General features: G+C 50.4%; 1 protein-coding gene across 3 annotated transcripts in view; it reads left to right on the forward strand.

The window, feature by feature from the left end:
* The window catches only part of LOC122558788 (sodium- and chloride-dependent taurine transporter-like), an 86285-nt gene extending 63886 nt beyond the window's left edge, over positions 1-22399 (forward strand). For all 3 annotated transcript variants that reach the window (XM_087994052.1, XM_087994050.1, XM_087994051.1), the window contains 5 exons: positions 4617-4754; positions 5520-5622; positions 11951-12051; positions 15320-15490; positions 17076-22399. In XM_087994052.1, coding sequence (XP_087850178.1) covers positions 4617-4754; positions 5520-5622; positions 11951-12051; positions 15320-15490; positions 17076-17228 — 666 coding nt within the window. In that variant the 3' untranslated portion in view covers positions 17229-22399. The remainder of the gene's footprint in view (positions 1-4616; positions 4755-5519; positions 5623-11950; positions 12052-15319; positions 15491-17075) is intronic.
* Positions 22400-23008: the final 609 nt, after the last annotated feature.

Raw genomic sequence — 23008 nt, forward strand, 5'->3', positions numbered from 1 at the left:
TCTCTCCCCCATCTCCCTCTCTCCCCCCATCTCTCTCTCTATCCCCTCTCTCTCTCCCTCTCTCTCTCTCTCCCTCTCTCCCCCATCTCTCCCTCTCTCTCTCCCTCTCTCTCCCCATCTCCCTCTCTCTCTCTCCCCCCTGCCTCTGCCTCTCTCCCACTCTCTCTCCCTCTCTCTCTTCCCCATCTCCCTCTCTCCCCCATCTCCCTCTCTCCCATCTCCCTCTCTCCCTCCCTCTCCCTCTCTGTCTCTCTCCCCCATCACCCTCTCTCCATCTCCCTCTCTCTCTCCCCTCTCTCTCTCTCTCCCTCTCTCCCCCATCTCTCCCTCTCTCTCTCCCTCTCTCTCCCCATCTCCCTCTCTCTCTCTCCCCCCTGCCTCTGCCTCTCTCCCACTCTCTCTCCCTCTCTCTCTTCCCCATCTCCCTCTCTCCCCCATCTCCCTCTCTCCCATCTCCCTCTCTCCCATCTCCCTCTCTCCCTCCCTCTCCCTCTCTGTCTCTCTCCCCCATCACCCTCTCTCCATCTCCCTCTCTCTCTCCCCTCTCTCTCTCTCTTCCCCCATCTTCCTCTCTCTCTTCCCCCATCTTCCTCTCTCTCTCCCCTCTGCCTCTCCCTCTCTCTCTCTCTCTCCCACTCTCTCCCCCCATCACCCTCTCTCCCTCTCTCTCTCTCCCCCCTGCCTCTGCCTCTCTCCCACTCTGTTCCTCTCTCCCACATCTCTCTCTCTCTCTCTCTCTCCCCTGCCTCTCTCCCCCCTGCCTCTCTCCCCCATCTCCCTCTCTCCCTCTCTCCCTCTCTCCCTCTCTCCCTCTCTCCCTCTCTCCCTCTCTCCCTCTCTCCCTCTCTCCCTCTCTCTCTCCCTCTCTCTCTCTCCCTCTCTCTCTCTCTCTCTCGGAGTCTCAGCTTGTTCATAACCAATGGGAGAGAGGACCCACCTATACTTCACCCACTTTGCACTGGGGATGTTTTTTTCGTGATGGTGGATCTTTTCCTCCAGTTCCCTAAACTCAGGGGCTGGGGCTGTGTGCCCTCACCCAGTGTTTTGGTATTTACCTCGTTTTGCCATTGGACAGAATCATTGGGGTATCTGGGTCACAGTGTGATCCCATCCCAGGGCCACCAGGTCACTGAGGAATGTTGCAACCAGCTCCAGCTACAATCCCTCTCTCCCACCAGCGACCGGTAAATTCTGCCACTTGCTGTCAGTGCCTTAGGGGTCTGCTTACAGTTCCCACCGGTCAGGGATGTGCTGGTGTGAAATCTTGTCCCAACGATTGTAGCAGCTAGACCAACAAACTGAGGATGCACTGTGGCTACCACACGTGTTTCTCGAGCTCTGCATGTGTTTGCACATGTTTCTCTGGGTCGTATGTGTTCCCGTGCATGTGTCTGGTCTGACAGCACCCACATGCACGTCTTTGCCTCCGTGTTCCTACACGTGTGTTTTCTGGGTCGGAGTGTGCATTCCCGCGCGCGTTTCTCTGGGTCGTGTGTGTTCCCACACACGTGTCTGGTTTGGCGTGTGCCCACACGCACATCTCTGGGCCGTCATGTGCCCACGCGCGTGTCTCTGAGTCTGCGTGTGCTCTCGCGCGTTTCTCTGGGTCGTGTGTGTTCCCACACGCGTGTCTGGTTTGGCGTGTGCCCACACGCACATCTCTGGGCCGTCATGTGCCCATGCACGTGTCTCTGAGTCTGCGTGTGCTCTCCCGCGTTTCTCTGGGTCGTGTGTGTTCCCACACGCGTGTCTGGTTTGGCGTGTGTCCACACGCATGTCTCTGGGCCGTCATGTGCCCAGACCCACACACAAACTCACTCTCTCACACACATGCCTGCCCATGTGCTCATGGATGTCCTTCATAAGTTCATACATGCATGCGTGTGCATTTGGACACACGTGTGCAAGTGGATAACTCTACGTGTGTGAGGTTCTGATCCCGCCAGTGTGCAATAAGGGCAGCACACCTCTATGTAGGACTGCTCACAATCATGAAACATACACCGCTCGGTCAGTTAAATTGTGCACGGCTACATATTCCCACTTGCCCATCGTCTCCATGGTGAACTGTTTTTGTTTAAATCTCTTTTCAACAAACCAATGGCAAAATAATAACCCCCTGTCCCACCTCCTACTGTCTTGTGGTGAGATTTGCCAGGGAAATCTTAATGCTTTTTTAAAAGGGAGGTACTTTTACAATGAAGGGGGGAACCAGTGTCTGAGCCAGGACACATTCAGTAAGACAAAGGGACAAAGACAAGCGCCATTTGGAGGAACTGTTTCCTTAATTAAGAATAAGAGTAAAAGCTCAGCGTGTTTACCCGGGAAGTCTGAGGGTTTTTGTACCATTGAGACCTGGCAGTTGGCCGAGACATTTGATATGTGAGTTAATATTTGTGCATCACATCCTGTTTAATTTGTGCAGACAGGTAAGTGATTGTTCAATGCTCTTGGCTTTGTTTCTTGCTGAGGGTGGAGGTGATTATTTGACGTGTTTATGTGGTGTGTGCACCGGGAGCTGGTTTCATTCGGCTCCGGGTATGGCTGCCGAACGCAGGATTGTGTGACGTGGGTCAGAAAGCTCACCAGTGATGGTCACCCCGGTCAAATATCCTAACCCCTTCCATCTGCCCCTCCCCCGCAGAGGCTCCTCCCCGAACACAGTGACAGCAGCATTGAAGGGGCAGCTAATACCCCAAATAAGGGCAGGTGACCCCCCCAGGGGCACCCCAGGGAGTTGATTAAGCCCCTGACCTGCCTCTGAAGGACTATAGAGCAGCTAGTGTTTACCTCGTCTTGCTTTCCCATGTCGTAATCTCTTCCAGCTATGTAACCTGTACAGGTGTGTACTAGATAATACCCTCCAGATAGTATTCATTTCCATGTTTATTCTTTATGAATTGTGATGAATATTCAGCCTGTATCTCCTCACCTGCCTCAGAGATGCAAATGCTGCTAAATTTCCTTTCTGGAAATAATGTTTACTGAGAGGTGCAATTTGATAACAGGCAGGTGAGTACGAGACACTTGCTGTCTCTCATTGCTCTGTTCATGGGTCACTCACTGCAAACACAGCTCATTCATTCTAGCTGTGTCCCTTAACCTTTGACATCTACCCTCTCAGATGTTGAAGCCCTAATTGGAAAGAGTTTGCATCCTCATCCTATTCAGGCAACTCAACAACCAGTCACACTTGACAGGGTGTGACAGTGTACTCTGTATCCAACCCCATGCTGTCCCTGTCCCTGGGAGTGTTTGATGGGTGACAGTGTAGAGGGAGCTTTACTCTGTATCCAACCCCGTACTGTCCCTGTCCCTGGGAGTGTTTGATGGGTGACAGTGTAGAGGGAGCTTTACTCTGTATCCAACCCTATGCTGTCCCTGTCCTGGGAGTGTTTGATGGGTGACAGTGTAGAGGGAGCTTTACTCTGTATCCAACCCTATGCTGTCCCTGTCCTGGGAGTGTTTGATGGGTGACAGTGTAGAGGGAGCTTTACTCTGTATCCAACCCCGTGCTGTCCCTGTCCTGGGAGTGTTTGATGGGTGACAGTGTAGAGGGAGCTTTACTCTGTATCCAACCCCGTGCTGTCCCTGTCCTGGGAGTGTTTGATGGGGGACAGTATAGAGGGAGCTTTACTCTGTATCCAACCCCGTGCTGGCCCTGTCCTGGGAGTGTTTGATGGGGAACAGTGTAGAGAGAGCTTTACTCTGTATCTAACCCCGTGTTGTCCCTGTCCTAGGAGTGTTTGATGGGGGACAGTGTAGAGGGAGCTTTACTCTGGATCTAACCCTGTGTTATAAGCACTCACAGTGATGAGATGAATCATCTGGAGTTTAACAGTTTGGTAGAACTGGATGTTGTTGAAATGAAATTTTAATTTCTGTCGCTTTTTTATGGTTTATTATTATTGCCCATGAGTTGTAGGATTGTCAATTAAATGCTTCAATTTAAAAGTAAGCTGCAACTTTTGTACTTACTGCATTTATATAGAACCCAGTCTGTAATTTTCCTCACTTAGCAGCCTGTTCGACATGACAAACTGACAGCTCCCCCACCACAACCCCCACTACACCTTCCCCACATCCTCGACTGCTCCCTCTCAGCCCCTGTCATATTCCACCTCTCCTCCTCCACCCTCTATCTGTTCCACACCTGTTCCTTCCCTCCCTCTCCTCTCCTCTCCTCCACTCTCCCCCCCTCCACTCTCCTTCCCTCTCCACTCTCCTCCCCTCCACTCTCCCTCCACTCTCCCTTCCTCTCCTCCCCTCTCCCCTGCCCCTGTGTCCCCACCTTGTTGACAGATGGACAGAGTCCCATCCCATTAGCCCCTTGTGTGAGCAGCAGCGGTGAGTGGTCTGAGAGGGTCACTGGGTGGAGGTAATGTGTGGAGTGAGGTGAGGCCTGTAGAGTCCACATGGACAGGGACACCCAGAGGTGACACTCTGCTTTGTCCCTTGCATCCAGCTTTAAGGGTTCTCAAAGCACACAAACTCCTGACCCAGTGACTGGAAGTTTTTTCCCCACAGAGTGATGAAATAGAAGCTATTGAAGGTGTGACTGTCGGGAATGTGAGCGCTGAATATAATATCTAATGTCTTGTTTTTGTCTCTGACAGTTTGTGGAAGTTGAAGGGCAGATTACTTCTCTGGTAGATCTTTACCCATCCTTCCTAAGGAAGGGTTACAGACGGGAAATCTTCATAGCTATAACATGCACACTCAGCTACCTACTCGGCTTGACCATGGTAACTGAAGTAAGTTCAGGAACATGACCCCTTTGTTCATGTCTTTAAACATTATAGAGGTTTATAAAATCATGAGGGGCGTGGATAGGATAATTAGACAAGGTCTTTTCCCTGGGGTGGGGGAGTCCAGAACTAGAGGGCATAGGTTTAGGGTGAGAGGGGAAAGTTACAAAAGGGAGCTAGGGCAAATTTTTCACACAGAGGGTGGTGCATGTATGGAATGAGCTGCCAGAGGGTGTGGTGGAAGCTGGTACAATTACAACATTTAAAAGGCATTTGGATGGGTATATGAATAGGAAGGGTTTGGAGGGATATGGGCCGGGTGCTGGCAAATGGGACTAGATTAATTTAGGATATCTGGTCAGCATGGATGTGTTGGACTGAAGGGTCTGTTTCTGTGCTGTAGATCTCTATGACTCCTAAGTGGGCGGTCAGAGAGGATGGAGAGAAGGCGGAAAAGATAAGGTGGGAGGGGAAATGGTGGGGAACGAGGAAGATGTGCGATGGAGGGATAGGTAAGACATGCAGAGATGGAGGGAGGGTGGATAAAGGAGGGAAACACACTAGATGAAGGTGAGAGGAGGGAGGGAGAAGAGAGCTAGAGGGCTGGAGGATACCGAGGGAGGAGAGAGAAGGCAGGGAGCTGGTGATGTATGGAGGGCAGGAAGGGGGGGAAATGGATGGAGAGCTGCTGGAAGGGATGGAGGGAGGATCAGCTGGGAATCCTACTGCTCTTATTGAGTGTAACGCTGTTTGTTTTCCCTCCCCTGACAGGGTGGGTTGTATGTGTTCCAGCTGTTTGACTACTATGCAGCCAGCGGCATGTGCCTTCTCTGGGTGGCATTCTTTGAATGTATTGCAATAGCCTGGGTGTATGGTAAGTGATGGTACTCATTTCCAACCCACAACAGGAACACTCACCACACTGACTCTAAACCCACAGGCAACGCATTACCCTGAGACAGACCCCACCAGTACTGTACCCCAGTGTTATAGTGGGACAGACCTGTCCCCACCAGTACTGTACCCCAGTGTTATACAGTGACAGACCTGTCCCCACCAGTACTGTACCCCAGTGTTATAGTGGGACAGACCTGTCCCCACCAGTACTGTACCCCAGTGTTATACAGGGACAGACCTGTCCCCACCAGTACTGTACCCCAGTGTTATACAGGGACAGACCTGTCCCCACCAGTACTGTACCCCAGTGTTATACAGGGACAGACCTGTCCCCACCAGTACTGTACCCCAGTGTTATACAGGGACAGACCTGTCCCCACCAGTACTGTACCCCAGTGTTATACAGTAACAGACCTGTCCCCACCAATACTGTACCCCAGTGTTATACAGGGACAGACCTGTCCCCACCAGTACTGTACCCCAGTGTTATACTGGGACAGACCTGTCCCCACCAGTACTGTACCCCAGTGTTATACACTGACAGACCTGTCCCCACCAGTACTGTACCCCAGTGTTATACAGTGACAGACCTGTCCCCACCAGTGCTGTACCCCAGTGTTATACAGGGACAGACCCGTCCCCACCAGTACTGTACCCCAGTGTTATACAGTGACAGACCTGTCCCCACCAGTACTGTACCCCAGTGTTATACAGTGACAGACCTGCCCCCACCAGTACTGTACCCCAGTGTTATACGGTGACAGACCTGTCCCCACCAGTATTGTACCCCAGTGTTATACAGTGACAGACCTGTCCCCACCAGTACTGTACCCCAGTGTTATACAGGGACAGACCTGTCCCCACCAGTACTGTACCCCAGTGTTATACAGTGACAGACCTGTCCCCACCAGTACTGTACCCCAGTGTTACACAGTGACAGACCTGCCCCCACCAGTACATTACACCAGTGTTATACGGTGACAGACCTGTCCCCACCAGTACTGTACCCCAGTGTTATACAGGGACAGACCTGTCCCCACCAGTATTGTACCCCAGTGTTATACAGGGACAGACCTGCCCCCACCAGTACTGTACCCCAGTGTTATACAGTGACAGACCTGTCCCCATCAGTACTGTACCCCAGTGTTATACAGGGACAGACCTGTCCCCACCAGTACTGTACCCCAGTGTTATACAGTAACAGACCTGTCCCCACCAATACTGTACCCCAGTGTTATACAGGGACAGACCTGTCCCCACCAGTACTGTACCCCAGTGTTATACAGTAACAGACCTGTCCCCACCAATACTGTACCCCAGTGTTATACAGGGACAGACCTGTCCCCACCAGTACGGGACCCTAGTGTTATACAGTGACAGACCTGTCCCCATCAGTACTGTACCCCAGTGTTATACAGGGACAGACCTGCCCCCACCAGTACTGTACCCCAGTGTTATACAGTGACAGACCTGTCCCCACCAGTACTGTATCCCAGTGTTATACAGGGACAGACCTGTCCCCACCAGTACTGTACCCCAGTGTTATAGAGACAGACCTGTCCCCACCAGTACTGTACCCCAGTGTTATACGGTGACAGACCTGTCCCCACCAGTACTGTACCCCAGTGTTATACAGTGACAGACCTGTCCCCACCAGTACTGTACCCCAGTGTTATACAGTGACAGACCTGTCCCCACCAGTACTGTACCCCAGTGTTATACGGTGACAGACCTGTCCCCACCAGTACTGTACCCCAGTGTTATACAGTGACAGACCTGTCCCCACCGGTACTGTACCCCAGTGTTATAGAGACAGACCTGTCCCCACCAGCACTGTACCCCAGTGTTATACAGTGACAGACCTGTCCCCACCGGTACTGTACCCCAGTGTTATAGAGACAGACCTGTCCCCACCAGCACTGTACCCCAGTGTTATACAGTGACAGACCTGTCCCCACCAGCACTGTACCCCAGTGTTATACAGTGACAGACCTGTCCCCACCAGTACTGTACCCCAGTGTTATACGGTGACAGACCTGTCCCCACCAGTACTGTACCCCAGTGTTATACGGTGACAGACCTGTCCCCACCAGTACTGTACCCCAGTGTTATACAGTGACAGACCTGTCCCCACCAGTACTGTACCCCAGTGTTATACGGTGACAGACCTGTCCCCACCAGTACTGTACCCCAGTGTTATACAGTGACAGACCTGTCCCCACCAGCACTGTACCCCAGTGTTATACGGTGACAGACCTGTCCCCCACCAGCACTGTACCCCAGTGTTATACAGTGACAGACCTGTCCCCACCAGCACTGTACCCCAGTGTTATACAGTGACAGACCTGTCCCCACCAGTACTGTACCCCAGTGTTATACGGTGACAGACCTGTCCCCACCAGTACTGTACCCCAGTGTTATACGGTGACAGACCTGTCCCCACCAGTACTGTACCCCAGTGTTATACAGTGACAGACCTGTCCCCACCAGTACTGTACCCCAGTGTTATACGGTGACAGACCTGTCCCCACCAGTACTGTACCCCAGTGTTATACAGTGACAGACCTGTCCCCACCAGCACTGTACCCCAGTGTTATACGGTGACAGACCTGTCCCCCACCAGTACTGTACCCCAGTGTTATACAGTGACAGACCTGTCCCCACCAGCACTGTACCCCAGTGTTATACAGTGACTGACCTGTCCCCACCAGTACTGTACCCCAGTGTTATACAGTGACAGACCTGTCCCCACCAGCACTGTACCCCAGTGTTGTACAGTAATACCATCCTGCAGTAATTGGAGCTCTCCGGCAGCCAATTCTGCCTCCAATGCCCCATATGTCACTACATCAAAATCCTGGATCTCCTTCCCTCCCAGGATTGCTGGTGTATCTACACCAATGGACTGCAACAGTTCAAGAAGGCGGCTCAGTGCCACCTCTGGGGCAACTAGGGATGGGCAGTAATTGCTGGGCCCAGCCAGTGACACCATAAATTATTTTTTTAAAAACTGAATTTTCAATTGATGTTGCAAGCGCCCATGTTGGGAAATTCTGACCTATTACCTTTGTCCCTCCTCATAAGAAACATTGAAGAGCGAAGCAGGAGGCCATTCGGCCCTTGTGTCTGCTGCACCATTCAACAGGATCATGGCTGATGACTTCAAAATATTCACACATCGCACTGTCCCCGTTCACTGGGGGAAGTGAGTTTCACAGACTCTCGGAGAACAAACTTCTCCTAATTTTCATCCTGAATGAGGGACCCTTTAATTTTAAACCATGCCCCCTCGTTCCAGTCTCTCCCATGAGGGGAGGGGTGACCCTATCAGATACCACTCTGTCAAATCCTCCCCCCCTCTCCTGATCCTGGATGTCTGGATAAGATTCCCTCTCATTCCCCTCTGGTTACATGCTCAGATCAGTGTTGAAAGTTAACTCTCGCTATCCCAGCAATGCACCTCACTCAACCACTTCTGAAAAGTACATTTTTTTATTAAATGAGGAATATGCACAACTCAGGTTACACTGTGCTCCATTTATATCCTCACTGGCGTACTGTACTGGCGTATTTTTATATCCCATTCATCTTGCAATAAACCACAAGCTGTAGGTTTGAGCTTTGCTCTGAACAATACAGTGTTCCAACAGTATACATATTTGCACGGTGGCTCAGTGGTTAGCTCTGCTGTCTTACAATGCTCAGGACCTGTGTTCCATTCCAGCCTCGGGTGACTGTCTGTGTGGAGTTTGCACATTCTCCCCGTGTCTGTGTGGGTTTCCTCCCACAGTCTAACAATGTGCAGGATTGACTACACTAAATTGCTGGTAGTGTGCAGGCTAGGTGGATTAGTCAGGGAAATGCACTTACAGAGATTGGATGGGCCACTCTCTGAAGGATCAGTGTAGACTTGGTTGGCGAAAAGGCCTGCTTTCACAGTGGTTTTCAGTGATGCAGTAAGAATGAGAGGAGTGTGTGACCACCAATGGAAAGGTTCCCTCTGTTTCTCTCTCTCTCTTTGCAGAGGCTGCCTGACCTTGCTGAGTTTCTCCAGCACTTATACTTTTATTTCTGACTTTCTGCAGAGAACATAGAACATTCCAGCATATTACAGGCCCTTCGGCCCTCAGTGTTGCGCCAACCTGTGGAACCAATCTGAAGCCCGTCTAACCTACACTATTCCATTCTCATCCATATGCCTATCCAGTGACCATTTAAATGCCCTTAAAGTTGGCGAGTCCACTACTGTTGCAGGCAGTGCGTTCTACGTCCCTACTACTCTCTGAGTAAAGAAACTACCTCTGACATCTATCACCCCTCAATTTAAAGCTATGCCCCCTCGTGCTCGCCATCACCATACTTGGAAAAAGGCTCTCCCTGTCCACCCTATCTAACCCTCTGATTATCTGAAATGTCTCTATTAAGTCACCTCTCAACCTTCTTCTCTCTAACGAAAACAATCCCAGCATTTGCTGGGACAGCTGCTTATCGTTTTATGACATACTTCTGAGGAGGACGTATTTATTAGTGCGGATGTTGACTCAGCTTGTTCTAGTTATAATCACATGCTGATAGCACTCCCTTCCTTCCCCATTGACAGCAGATAAGGACATTGACTTTATTTGAGACCACAGCTCCCTGTTTTCCCTGATACTTGCCGTGAGCTCAGGTCTGGAGTGCGGAGATGCCAGGCAGGATAGAAATATTTCTACAGAGGGTTTTGTTTTGTTTTTCTGTCACGCTGCCATCAGTAATGTCTGTGGAACTGGCCATGACAGGATGATGATGTGGAATGTTACAGCACATTAACAGGCCATTCTACCCATCAGCTCTGTGCTGGTGTTAATGCTGCACACCTTCTTCCTCCCACCCACCCCCATCTTCATATCCCTCCCTATCTCAATATCCTCCTATTCCTTTGTCCCTTGGGTGTTTAGCCAGTTTCCTGTTAAATATATTACTGCTAGTTACCACATACTCTTCCCACTGGAGTGAGTTCCTCATTCTCCCCCTTCTCTGGGTAAAGATATTCTTTCTGAATTCTCAACTGCATTTGCTGGGACTGTCTTAGATGTATGATCCCTGCTTTTGGACTTTGCCACAAGTAAAGACTTCTTCCCCCACATCAGCTTCCTTTAATATTTTCTTCTTAAAGGCTTTTTATTAATTCATTTCCCCATCCCCTTGTCCCACTGTAAAGACCCTGTTAATTCTGTCCTGAAAGTTATACCTCCTGTACTATTGTGTGCAGTTCTGGTCTCCTTCCTTTCGGAAAGATGTGGTGAAACTTGAAAGGGTTCAGAAAAGATTTACAAGGATGTTTCCAGGGTTGGAGGATCTGAGCTACAGGGAGAGGCTGAACAGGCTGGGGCTGTTTTCCCTGGAGCATCGGAGGCTGAGGGGTGACCTTATAGAGGTTTACAAAATTATGAGGGGCATGGATAGGGTAAATAAGCAAAGTCTTTTCCCTGGGGTCAGGGAGTCCAGAACTAGAGGGCATAGGTTTAGGTTGAGAGGGGAAAGATATAAAAGAGACCTAAGGGGAAACTTTTTCACACAGAGGGTGGTGCGTGTATGGAATGAGCTGCCAGAGGATGTGGTGGAGGCTGGTACAATTGCAACATTTAAGAGGCATTAGGATGGGTATATGAATAGGAAGGGTTTGGAGGGATATGGGCCGGGTGCTGGCAGGTGGGACTAGATTGGGTTGGGATATCTGGTCGGCATGGACGGGTTGGGCCGAAGGGTCTGTTTCCATGCTGTATATCTCTATGACTCTATGACTATAATAAGTCAGCTTCTTCACTGCCTCTACCTTAACCAGAACTGCTCACCATTGTCCAAGAGTTATTGTAAAAGGGGCCTTTGCTAGCTGCCTGTTGAATTGTGTCAGTCAAAGGGGTTTTGGTGAAAGGTAAAGTTACCACAATCCTGCTGCACCATGGGAGTTGCTCATGAGAGAGATAAGGGGGGTGGGGTGTTAGTTTCACCTGAGGTTCACCATGACTCAGGTGAGGCGAGAACGTGAGGAGGGGAGTCCTTACGGGAATCAAACCCACGCTGTTGGCATTGCTCTGCATGACAAATCAACCGTCCAGCCAACTGAGCTAACCCCCTCCCCAATTCCCTTTTAAAGCCAGCAGTGAACTCTGGTGCCTGAGGCACGGTGGTTGAAATAACGTGTATAAACCTTGTTCCTTCACGCGGATGAACAGGCTGATCGCGTTAATAACCCGAAACACTGATCATGAAAAATAATTGATATTTATAATCAATAACCTGGTCACTTTCACTCCACCCAACAGGAGCTGATGATTTCTACGATGCAATTGAAGACATGATTGGCTACAGGCCTGGCATATGGATGAAGTGGAGCTGGACAATAATCACTCCGCTGCTGTGTATGGTGAGTCCCTGACCATCATTGGCTACAGCTCGGTCACCTCTTTCTCTGTGTTTTTTAAGCCAATACACAAGATGAGCATTCCGGAACATTCTGTCCAAGTTCCTTGGCTTGCCCTCCATCAGGACAACTGATGACACTGTAGAGGGAAAATAGCATTTCTGCTGTCCTGAGAGGGGACACTGTGGACACATTGCCATGGAGAATGCACCAGTTGATGATCACTGACAGTTAACCGCCAACCTTTGGTATCATTTTGGTCAAGGCAGTGCCCGTAGGAGTAAACAAGGAGAGTAGCTGTTGTCAATTTGTTGGGTTATTTGTGTCTGTCAATGGCATGGCCCTATGTATCAAAATTTGTGGTCTCCACACAATGAGCTTGACTGACAACCCTAAAGCTGTCATTGGCACAATTTTCCTGCCTTCTCCCCATAACCCTTGATCCCCATAGCAATCAGGAACCTATTTATCTCCATCTTAAATATCCTCAGTGACGAGTCCTCCACAGCCCTCTGCAGGAATGAATTCCACAAATTCCCTGCCCTCTGGCTGAAGAAATTCCTCCTCATGTCGGTCCTAAAGGGCCATTCCCTTCACTCTGAGGCAGTGCCCCTGGATCCTAGTCCTTCCTCCTCATGGAACTTCTTTTCCATGTCCATTCCCCTTTTCCTGTCTCAGTGATCACACAACATTATACCTGCAAGTTTCAATCTGAGCTACAAGTTCATTCCCCTTGTTTGGCACAAGGTGTACATTTAAGTGCAACATCCTCAGTCCTGCATTGACTGTCCCCTTATCTGCTGTCGAGAGTGTGGCACTGGGAAAGCACAGCAGGTCAGGCAGCATCCGAGGAGCAGGAAAATCGACGTTTCGGGCATAAGCCCTTCATCAGGAATGCCCTTTTCTGCTGTGCCTGAGGTTAGATTCCTGACTGTTTCTGTACTGTCTGTCTTGTTAGTTGCTCTGGAAACTTTACTAACTTTTGCTGACCTCTCCTTCCCCAACTTTAACTAGTTTAAAGTCTCTATGACCTCGATTTACCTGGATTTTTGCTGTCAATTTGTCTACCTCATTCCGAATGCTTCATGCCCGAAGATACAAAGCCTTTATGTTTGCTCTATTATTGAATTTCCCAGTAAAAAAAACAGAAAGAACAGCAGATGCTGTAACCCAGAAACAAAAAACAGAGGTTGCTGGAAAAACTCCCTCTACCCTATCTTTTGCAGGTAAAACAATATTTTCCGAGCTACCATCAGTTTGAAAGACGGGTCACCGGACCCGAAACGTTAACTCTGATTTCTCTCTCACGGATGCCGCCAGACCTGCTGAGCTTTTCCAGCAATTTCTGTGTTTGAACCTGGGAAGACAGACCTGTTTCACAGCTCACTGGAGAGGCAACACAGCCAGCAATGCAGCGCTCCCTCCATCAGTTTTGATTGGATTTACTGTACTCACATGTCCCTGAGTACAGTGAAAAGCTTTGTTTTGTGAGCAGTACAGGCAGGTCACAGCAGACAGGCACATACAGATCCTAGGGTGCTGAGACAGAGCGAGGTGTACAGGGTTACAGCTGTACACGAGGAGCACAAAGCACAATCGATACTATTTGAAGTGAGAGAGGTCCATTCATCAGTCTAATAACAGGGGGGAAGAAGCTGTTCCTGAACCTGTTGGTGCGTGTGTTCCGGGTTCTGTACCGTCTGCCGGACGGAGGAGGTTGTAGGAGAGCATTCCCCGGGGGGGAGGGGTCTTTGATGACATCGGCAGCCTTTCCGCGGCAGTGAGCCGTGTAAATGGAGCCCGTGGATGGGAGGGTGGTGTCTATGACGGTCTGAGCTGTGCACACCACCCTCTGTAATTTCTCATGGACCTGGGCAGAGCCGTTGCTGTACCAGGCCGTTATGCACCCAGCTGGACTCTGCAGGAGGATTCAAACTCAGACACAGGAGGAGCAGGAGGAGGAGGAGCAGGAAGAGGAGGAGGAGGAGGAGCAGGATGAGGTCAATGAACCCCTCGGACTAAGCCCTGCCATTTAACCTCAACTCCACTTCTCCCTCACCCTTTAACCCAAATTGAAAATCCTGTCTGTCTCCTGCTTAAGGCAACTCAAATGTCCTGGCATCTGTAGGCCTCAGGGGCAGTGGATTGCAGAGATAGCTCCTAACCCAGACAGGACAGTGTTACTCAGTAAGACACAGTTCAGCATTGTCAGTGTGAGCCGAGTGTGACACTGAGAGGGAATGGAAGGAGCTCAGGGAGCGATACACGATCAGGAGGGAACTCAAACTTGCCAATCCTCCTGCTCTGATTCATTGCCTTGCTAGGAGTTGGCTGATTTACCTCCAGAACACATTGTTTAACAATGACGACTAAGCAGCTTAGCCCTTCTGACGAGTGTTTCCATGGTTACTGTCTGAGTCAGACATCAGTAGTGTGCAGCGCTGGGTGCTGAGTGTTGGCATGGCCTGTCCTCACCCAGCCACAGCCTCGCACTGAGACAATGATCAGCTGAGGCTGCATACACTGGTGAGTAAGTGTTGGCTGCACAGCACATGACTCAACTTTACCAGGAAACTATCTCATCGATGGAAACAGTTCACACTGAGGCTGCAGGCAACTTAAAAACACAGGAGAGAAAAACAGAGCTTTGCTCTGTATCTAACCCCATGCTGTCCCTGTCCTGGGGAGTGTTTGGTGGGGGACAGTGTAGAGGGAGCTTTACTCTGTATCTAACCCCATGCTGTCCCTGTCCCTGGGAGTGTTTGATGGGGGACACTGTACAGAGAGCTTTACTCTATATCTAACCCTGTGCTATCCCTGTCCTGAGAGTGTTTGATGGGGGACAGTGTAGAGGGAGCTTTATTCTGTATCTAACCCCGTGCTGTCCCTGCTGTGGGAGTGTTTGATGGGGGACAGTGTAGAGGAAGCTTTACTGCCCCGTGCTGTCCCTGTCCTGGGAGTGTTTGAAGGGGGACAGTGTAGAGGAAGCTAGAGGAAGCTTTACTCTAACTAACCCCATGCTGTCCTTGTCCCTGGGAGTGTTTGATGGGGGAAAGTGTAGAGGGAGCTTTACTCTGTATCTAACCCTGTGCTGTCCCTGTCCCTGGGAGTGTTTGATGGGGGACAGTGTAGAGGGAGCTTTACTCTAACTAACCCCATGCTGTCCCTGTCCCTGGGAGTGTTTGATGGGGGACAGTGTAGAGGGAGCTTTATGGCCTTGGTAAAATTGGTGTTTCTAACCTGATGCTTTATTTTGCTGGTTTCTGTGCAGGCTTGTTTTATCTTCTCTCTCGCCAAGTACACGCCATTGACCTACAACAAAGTCTACAAGTTCCCTGACTGGGCGGAAGGGTTGGGTTGGATGTTGGCCCTCTCCTCCATGATATGCATCCCTCTGGTGGTGGTTGTCAAGATTATTCAGTCAGATGGGCCAATAATTGAGGTAAGGCAATGATGGAGGCTGGATGTACAGGCCCCAGACTGGGTCACTGGTGTTCCCACCTGGTCATTGGGTTTGAGTGGACTCTGTCTCACAGCAAAGGACCATTCAGCCCATTGCTCTGTGATAGTGTTCATTCTCAGTCCGAGGTGTGTCTGACTCCAAGTAACTGTTCCAATTCTGTAGAGTTGCAGTTGGATCCCAACTGGAAAGCCACTTTGTCCCATAGGTTTCACACATCAGGAAAATTTGGAGGTGTTGTGGTGGGGGAGCGGGGGTTTGGGGGTGTTGTGGTGGGGGAGCGGGGGTTTGGGGGTGTTGTGGTGGGGGAGCGGGGGTTTGGAGGTGTTGTGGTGGGGGAGCGGGGGTTTGGGCGTGTTGTGGTGGGGGAGCGGGGGTTTGGAGGTGTTGTGGTGGGGGAGCGGGGGTTTGGGCGTGTTGTGGTGGGGGAGCGGGGGTTTGGAGGTGTTGTGGTGGGGGAGCGGGGGTTTGGGGGTGTTGTGGTGGGGGAGCGGGGGTTTGGGGGTGTTGTGGTGGGGGAGCGGGGGTTTGGAGGTGTTGTGGTGGGGGAGCGGGGGTGTTGTGGTGGGGGAGTGGGGGTTTGGGGGTGTTGTGGTGAGGGAGTGGGGGTTTGGGGGTGTTGTGGTGGGGGAGTGGGGGTTTGGGGGTGTTGTGGTGGGGGAGTGGGGGTTTGGGGGTGTTGTGGTGGGGGAGTGGGGGTTTGGGGGTGTTGTGGTGGGGGAGTGGGGGTTTGGGGGTGTTGTGGTGGGGGAGTGGGGGTTTGGGGGTGTTGTGGTGGGGGAGTGGGAGTTTGGGCGTGTTGTGGTGGAGATGAGTGTCAGAAACAAGCAGGGAACTGCCTGAGACCCTGCGATACGATCCTGACCCTTTGAGCCAGGGGATTGTCTTGGCTTCTCCCCATGAATCCAATCACATCCCTCACTCGTGGGCGATACCTTCACACAGACAGGATGGGGGTGGGGGGGCAGAATGTGGAGGTGGGTGGTAATCTGGGGGAATTCCCTCTCGTCCCCGAATGCTTGGATCAATAAAACAACTCTGAAACCGGGATTGATAGATCTGAGGGGGTTTGCCAGGGGGAGATGTGGGGAGATTGTTTCCCCATGTGGGAGAGTCTAGGACCAGAGGGTATCATTTCAGAGTAAGGGGTTGCCCATTGACGACAGAGATGCGGAGGAATTTCTCCCCTCTGAGGGGAGTGAATCTGGAATTCTTTCCCACAGAGGGCTGTCAGGGGCTGGGTCATTCAGGATACTCAAGGCTGAGGCAGACGAATTGTTTATCAGGAAAGGGAATCAGGGATTGCCAGGGAAAGATAGGAAAGTGGAAGATAGACAGATTGGCCACGATCTGACTGAATGGTGGAGCTCAATGGGCTGAACGGCCTCATCCTCCTCCACCTGAGGGATTGCTTTCCGGGTCGTGGGTGAGGGTTTGGAGCTGAGATGCAGGTGGGCTAACCCAGTGACTGAGTCGGCTGGAGGGGCCGGTTTTTTTGTTGTTGTCGCCAAGTCTAACCACTGCCCCCACCCTGTCTCCTCTCTGCTTCCCCTCCCCACCCTCACAGCGGATTAAGATGCTGACTGCACCAAAGGGAGAAGGAAGGAAACCAAAAGACGTAGCGTTGGATGCTGAGGCCACAGTTCCACTCAGTCCCAATGGGCTTGCAGGAAGTGATGTTGGGAAGCCCACTCAGATAATTATAGAAACTGCGATGTAAGCTCTCTATGAGAGACTCAAATTGTGCTTTTTTTTTGATGTGAACTCCAGCCTTTTCAGGACCATATAACCCCATTCACCTAAAGTAGTGCTTACTCTAGACTTTTGTCTGAACTGAATGGTTAATCCCTCCAGAGAACGCAGTAAATACAACTATAGAAATGACTAACCTCTCTAACTTGGTCAAGCAATCACTCGCAAATATTCCAAATGTTGGTCACTCCAATCTGAAGGCTTAGTTTTGCTTCCTAACCCCTTTGGGGAAAGACTCTGGATGCATTTCCAACATTAAGGTGATCCACTGGAGTTTATTTGTTTATTTGTTTATTTTTTTGCCCAGTTGCCTCCTTTCCTCACCCTCCATCACTCTTCGATATGGTTTTCTGATTTGTAAACCACCTCCCCCCCCCCCCCCCCCCGAGCACACACACCCCATCCCATGAAAGTTGGAGCCAGTCTCGGGAGCTCCCTGGTTGGATTTGACAGTGTGATCAGGAGGTTATACATGGAGCAGAATTATTGGAATTCCGATTTCATTCTTTTCCCTTCCCTCACCTCCCCACCCCCGCCCCCCCCCGCCCACCTACCCACACCAGTCCCTACCCCCGATCCATCGTTTTCTATTTAGCTTTTTGTACGTAAGATGTTCAAACAACAGGAACACCGTTCTAAATAAACACTGTTGCATTGTAGGAGTCTGCTCCCCACCACTCACCCATCTTCCTATTCCTCCCCTACCTCCCTCCTCCTACCCTTCCCCTCCTCCTCACCACTTCCCCTCCCCTCATCCCTCGTCTTTCCACCCCCACCCTTCCTCTGCTCCTCCTCCTTCCTCTACTCACCCCTTCCCCATATCCCCTCATCCCTCCTTGCCCCCTGCCTCTCCACCACTCCTCCCCCCCGCCTCCCCCCCTCACATGCCCCAACACCCTCACCCCCTCCTCTCTCTCTCTCCCTGTGGTCAAGGTGAGAGAGTCAATCCCACAATGCACTGGACCAAACCATAGTGGACTGGGGGTATTTATTTGCAGCTGTTTTGTGAGTAACTTGCAGTTGATAGATTTACAAGAAGCTTAAAACAAAATGTTGCACAATGTTTGAAGTTCTTTTGTGTGTGCGCGCGCGTGTGTGTGTGTGTGTGTGTGTGTGTGTGCGTGGTAAAAGGAATAATTTGACATTGTACCTGTGGCTTTTTTTTTAAAACTACACTCATTGTGTATAGAACAATGCTGATGCTTTCAGTATCAATGTTGTAGTGAATCTAATGAAAACGTTCTAACCCTTGTTCTTTTTCCGTATGGAGCCTATTTCTGATCTGTAATCGCCCTTTTAACGACTTTCGGATTCTGTTGTTTGTGTTAGACATGCACTGCGTCCATGGCTGTGTTGTACAAGTCAGTCCGGATTGCACAGAGTCCTGTACCCACCCCCCACCCCATCTCTCTCTCTCTCTCGCACTGCATTTATTGTAACAACAGTTTAGTACAACTTAAGAAGTGGCCCCCTTCCTTTTGAACCATCAACCTGTTTTTAAAACATGTTTTAAAAGAAAATAGCTATTCAGTTTTGGTTTTCAACCCTCTGTGTGTGTCTGTGTCTGTGTGTGTGTGTCTGTGTGTGTGTGTGTGTGTGTGTGTATATAGAGGAGGTCATGGGTCAGCGCTGACCAAATGCTTCCTCCTTAACCCTGGCTTAAAATTAACCAAACAATTCACAGCCCCTCACTCAACCCCACTGCATGCATCTCCAGACAGAAGCGGGTAGTGGAAAGGAAGTCATTTAGAGAATGGGGGACATATTTTCTCTCCTGGAGATTACGTTGTATCAAGAATTGCGTGGATCAGTTCTGCCTCTTGCACACTCTCAGTAGGGGATCTGGGAGGGGACACACCCACATTCCTGGAAGGGCACCTGTTTTGGAAGCAGTTTTTATCTCCTGAGCGGGAAATCCAATGTGAGACACCCTCAGATTCTGCCTCACAAAACTTCCAGAACCTTCCCTCGCTCTCAAGTTCACAGTTGCCAGTCAAACACCTTTTGCCAGCCTGTGGGGGAAAAAAATCCCAGGAGGGTACGGACTGACCCAGGCGAAAGCTAACACACACCCCCTTCCCTTCCCCCTCCCACCATCTTGTGAAACCGTCGTTAGAGCCGCACCAGGCCTCCATGTGACTCTAGTCCGTGTGGGGGGACTGCCCCCTGAAGCCTTTTGTGTGTTCAAGATGGCGGCCTAGTACCTGCTTCCTCTCCTCCCCCTTCCCCCCCTTCTCCCCATTCTCCCCCAAGCTGAGGGTTGGTGATAAAATAGAATTCCCACCGGGTCACCCCCCCCCCCCCCCCCCCCACCCGGTCAACGAATTAAAGATGTGGCTCCTCCAGCTCCTTGATGGAACCAGGAGCAGAAGTAAGCCATTCGGCCCTATCAAGCCTAGAATGTTAGCCCCAAGACCCAGAGAACCCGACTCCTAAGCAAATCTGGACACCCCCCCCCCCCCCCACCCCACCCAACACATACACATAGTCATGATTCATCTTCTCTCTCTTCACTGGAATGAAGGTTTGTGCACCAGGGTCAGTGAAGATCATGTGGCCTGGGCTGGGGGGTATGTTGTTGGAACCAGGAGTATTTCTGGCTGGTGTATTGATCATGAGGGGGGGGGAATGACCCCCACTTATTTTCAGGATTGTCGTTAGTGATGTTTTCATCTTCAGTGCGGCTGGGGTTTAGCTGCTTCACAGCTCCACGTTTTCCATTCTGCCCAGGCCTGGTAATAATGAGAGCTGCATTGTGTGGGGCTGTAGCTATTTCTGTGTAAGGTCAGTCAGCGTTGGCAGCTGTAACACTGAGATAATGGTGAGTCAGGGACTCTGGGCACCAGCTCGTTATTATTGACTGTGTCAAAGTGACAGGTGAATGATTAAACCAACAGGCAGCTGTACTCCACTGAGAGGGAGAGTTTGCAGAAAGGCTGCTTTGACAACAGAATGACATGTTCCTTTATTTCCTTCCCACAGTTTTGTTGAGGGAAGGTTTTAAAATGGTGGGAGAGGAAGGTGGGTTTGACGGGAGGGAGCGATCATATGGAAATCATTCCAGGCTGAGTAGGTGAGCCCAGTGATCCCAGTGAGAGCGGGTTATGAGGGATCCGGCCTCTAACCTGATACCCACCTGTGATCCTGGGGGGGGGGGGGGTTGGACGGTCAGAAGTTCCCATCCTGCCCCAGCCTCTCACACTATCCCAAAATCACCTCCAGAAGGTGCCACCATGTCCACTGAGTGCAGAGACAGTTAGGCTGGACTCGCACAACATTGAACAAAGGAAACAAGCGAGAATCCCAATATTGGTTTTGACCTGGGTTACTGTTTCTTTTCAATTGTTTTGTTTTTAAAAAATGCATTGCTTTCAGACACCGAGAGCAAGCTTTCTAAGTATCCAAAATACTGACCCTGTCAGGGGACGGCACGCTGTGAAATAGCCTGGTCAGTTTAACGGGGGGCCTGGGATCCTGGGGCGGTGGAAGGTCTGCGCCTTTCTTTTTGCCAGATAATGGCTTTCTCAGCCCTTGGCATGGGTGGGTGGTGCGCACAGACACGCGCACATACACACACACACACACACACACACACACACACACACCACACACACACACAGAAAGGGGGCAGCCAGATGGTACACAGTATGCCAGGCAAACTGCACTGACTTCAGCACCACCACCCTTACCCCAACCTCAACAGGAAAGCCGGGCAGTGTGTAGGCCCAGTGTGGCACACTGAACCGTTCAGTGTTATCAATAATTTGGCTGCTTTATGTTTTACGGTAATATACTAGTATTTTAACAGAAGCCTCATCACTTTCTGATGCCGCGATCTTTTTAAGTTTTTTTTTTATGATTAGTTTTGGCGTACTGACTGAAATATCCTGACTGAATGTTAGGCATGGGAATCTCAAACCAAAAGATGGAAACCGTTGACTGATTTGCTCCACCTGTAAATATGGCCAGCCCACAACTTACTCTCACATTTCATCATCACTCTGGCTTTTAGTTTTTTTTATGTCAAAAACTACACATCATGAACATAGATATTAAAACTACACTTTGAATAGTGAATAAGCTTTTAAAAAAATGTGTATTTTTTTTATTTTTAAAAACGTTAAGGAGTACGTCTCCGAATTTGACATGTACAAGCTGGTAAGTTTGTCGATTTGTTTTGATGTAGTTGGCAGGAAACTTTCACCCGGTGATCGCCCAACCATTTGGGCCTGACCTGACAGTGATACACAGGGGAGGGAGGGAGAGAGATAGGGATTGTCTTCTCTCGCACCCCAAAGCCCAGGCCTTGGCAATGTCAACCCTCCAGGATTGGCCTGGAGACTCTGGCAATCAATGACCACGAGTTCCTCAGAGAAAAATCACAAGGACCTTCAAAAAACGATTGTGCTTAGTTTAACGTTTTCTTCAACGGTTTTTCTTCCTCCCCCCTCCCCCACCCCCCGCAACACCAGATTGAAAGATAAATATTGAACATGAGGAAACGAAGCCAACAGTTGAACATTGTCCAGCTGGGTAATGAGTTCTGTTTGCTTCCCAATTGGCTTCCCAGAATGGACAAGTCAGCTGACCAAAAGGCTGGGGCGTGGGGCAAGTCATGTGACAAAGCCTTCAGGAATGGAACCAACCAAAGTTGGCACCCCTAAAGCCCACTCAGGTTCAAGGTATCTGACTTTCACCCTTCCCTTTCTGAATATTATTCTTTCCTGTCCTCCACCTTCTCTTTCTCTTTCCCCTTCACACTCTTTCCCCCCCCCCCCCCCCCGTTTAATGCGGAAGATGAATTTGTAATGAGTGTATTTGAGGAAGGAGGGGGAAGCACTGTTGGGGTCACCCCTCATGTGGTTCACGGGTCAAGGGTCAGTAATCCCTGTCAATTCCTTTCTTGAACATTTGTGCTCTTGTGGAACGCACTTAAACGTTCCATTTTTAGCTGTTTGCATTTTTTTTAGAAGGAAAAAAAGATATAAAAGATATGTATTTATATTATACCGTGTACCCACTTGTCCTGTGCTTTCTTAGGTGATGGTTCCAGAATTGTATTAGAAATCTTGATCTTGTACTGTGTGGAAAAATAAAAAAAAAGTTTAAAAAAAATAAATGTTTACAGTATTCCCTGAACACTCTGTCCCTGCTTTGTTTTCTGTTTGGGGAATTTCCTCAGATGGTTTTCAGAGAGTCACGCAGAACCGACTCCCACAGCTACCTGGACTACACCTCCCCCCACCCTGCCCCCTGTAAAAACGCCATCCCATTCTCCCAATTCCTTCGTCTCCGCCGCATCTGCTCCCAGGAGGACCAGTTCCAAATCCGTACAACCCAGATGGCCTCCTTCTTCAAAGACCGCAATTTCCCCTCAGACGTGATCAACGATGCCCTCCACCACATCTCCTCCACCGCATCTCCTCCTCTTCCCGTTCCTCCGCCCTTGAGCCCCGCCCCTCCAACCGCCACCAGGACAGAACCCCACTGGTCCTCACCTACCACCCACCAACCTCCATGTACAGCGGATCATCCGCTGTCATTTCCGCCACCTCCAAACGGACCCCACCACCAGGGATATATTTCCCTCCCCTCCCCTATCAGCGTTCCGTAAAGACCACTCCCTCGGTGACTCCCTCGTCAGGTCCACACCCCCCACCAACCCAATCTCCACTCCCGGCACCTTTCCCTGCAACCGCAAGAAATGCCAAACTTGGGCCCACACCTCCCCCCTTACTTCCCTCCAAG

This window comes from Chiloscyllium plagiosum, unplaced genomic scaffold, assembly GCF_037043375.1.
Source record: "Chiloscyllium plagiosum isolate Xiang-an unplaced genomic scaffold, Cpla_swu_hap1 HiC_scaffold_14, whole genome shotgun sequence".
Classification (NCBI taxonomy): domain Eukaryota; kingdom Metazoa; phylum Chordata; class Chondrichthyes; order Orectolobiformes; family Hemiscylliidae; genus Chiloscyllium; species Chiloscyllium plagiosum.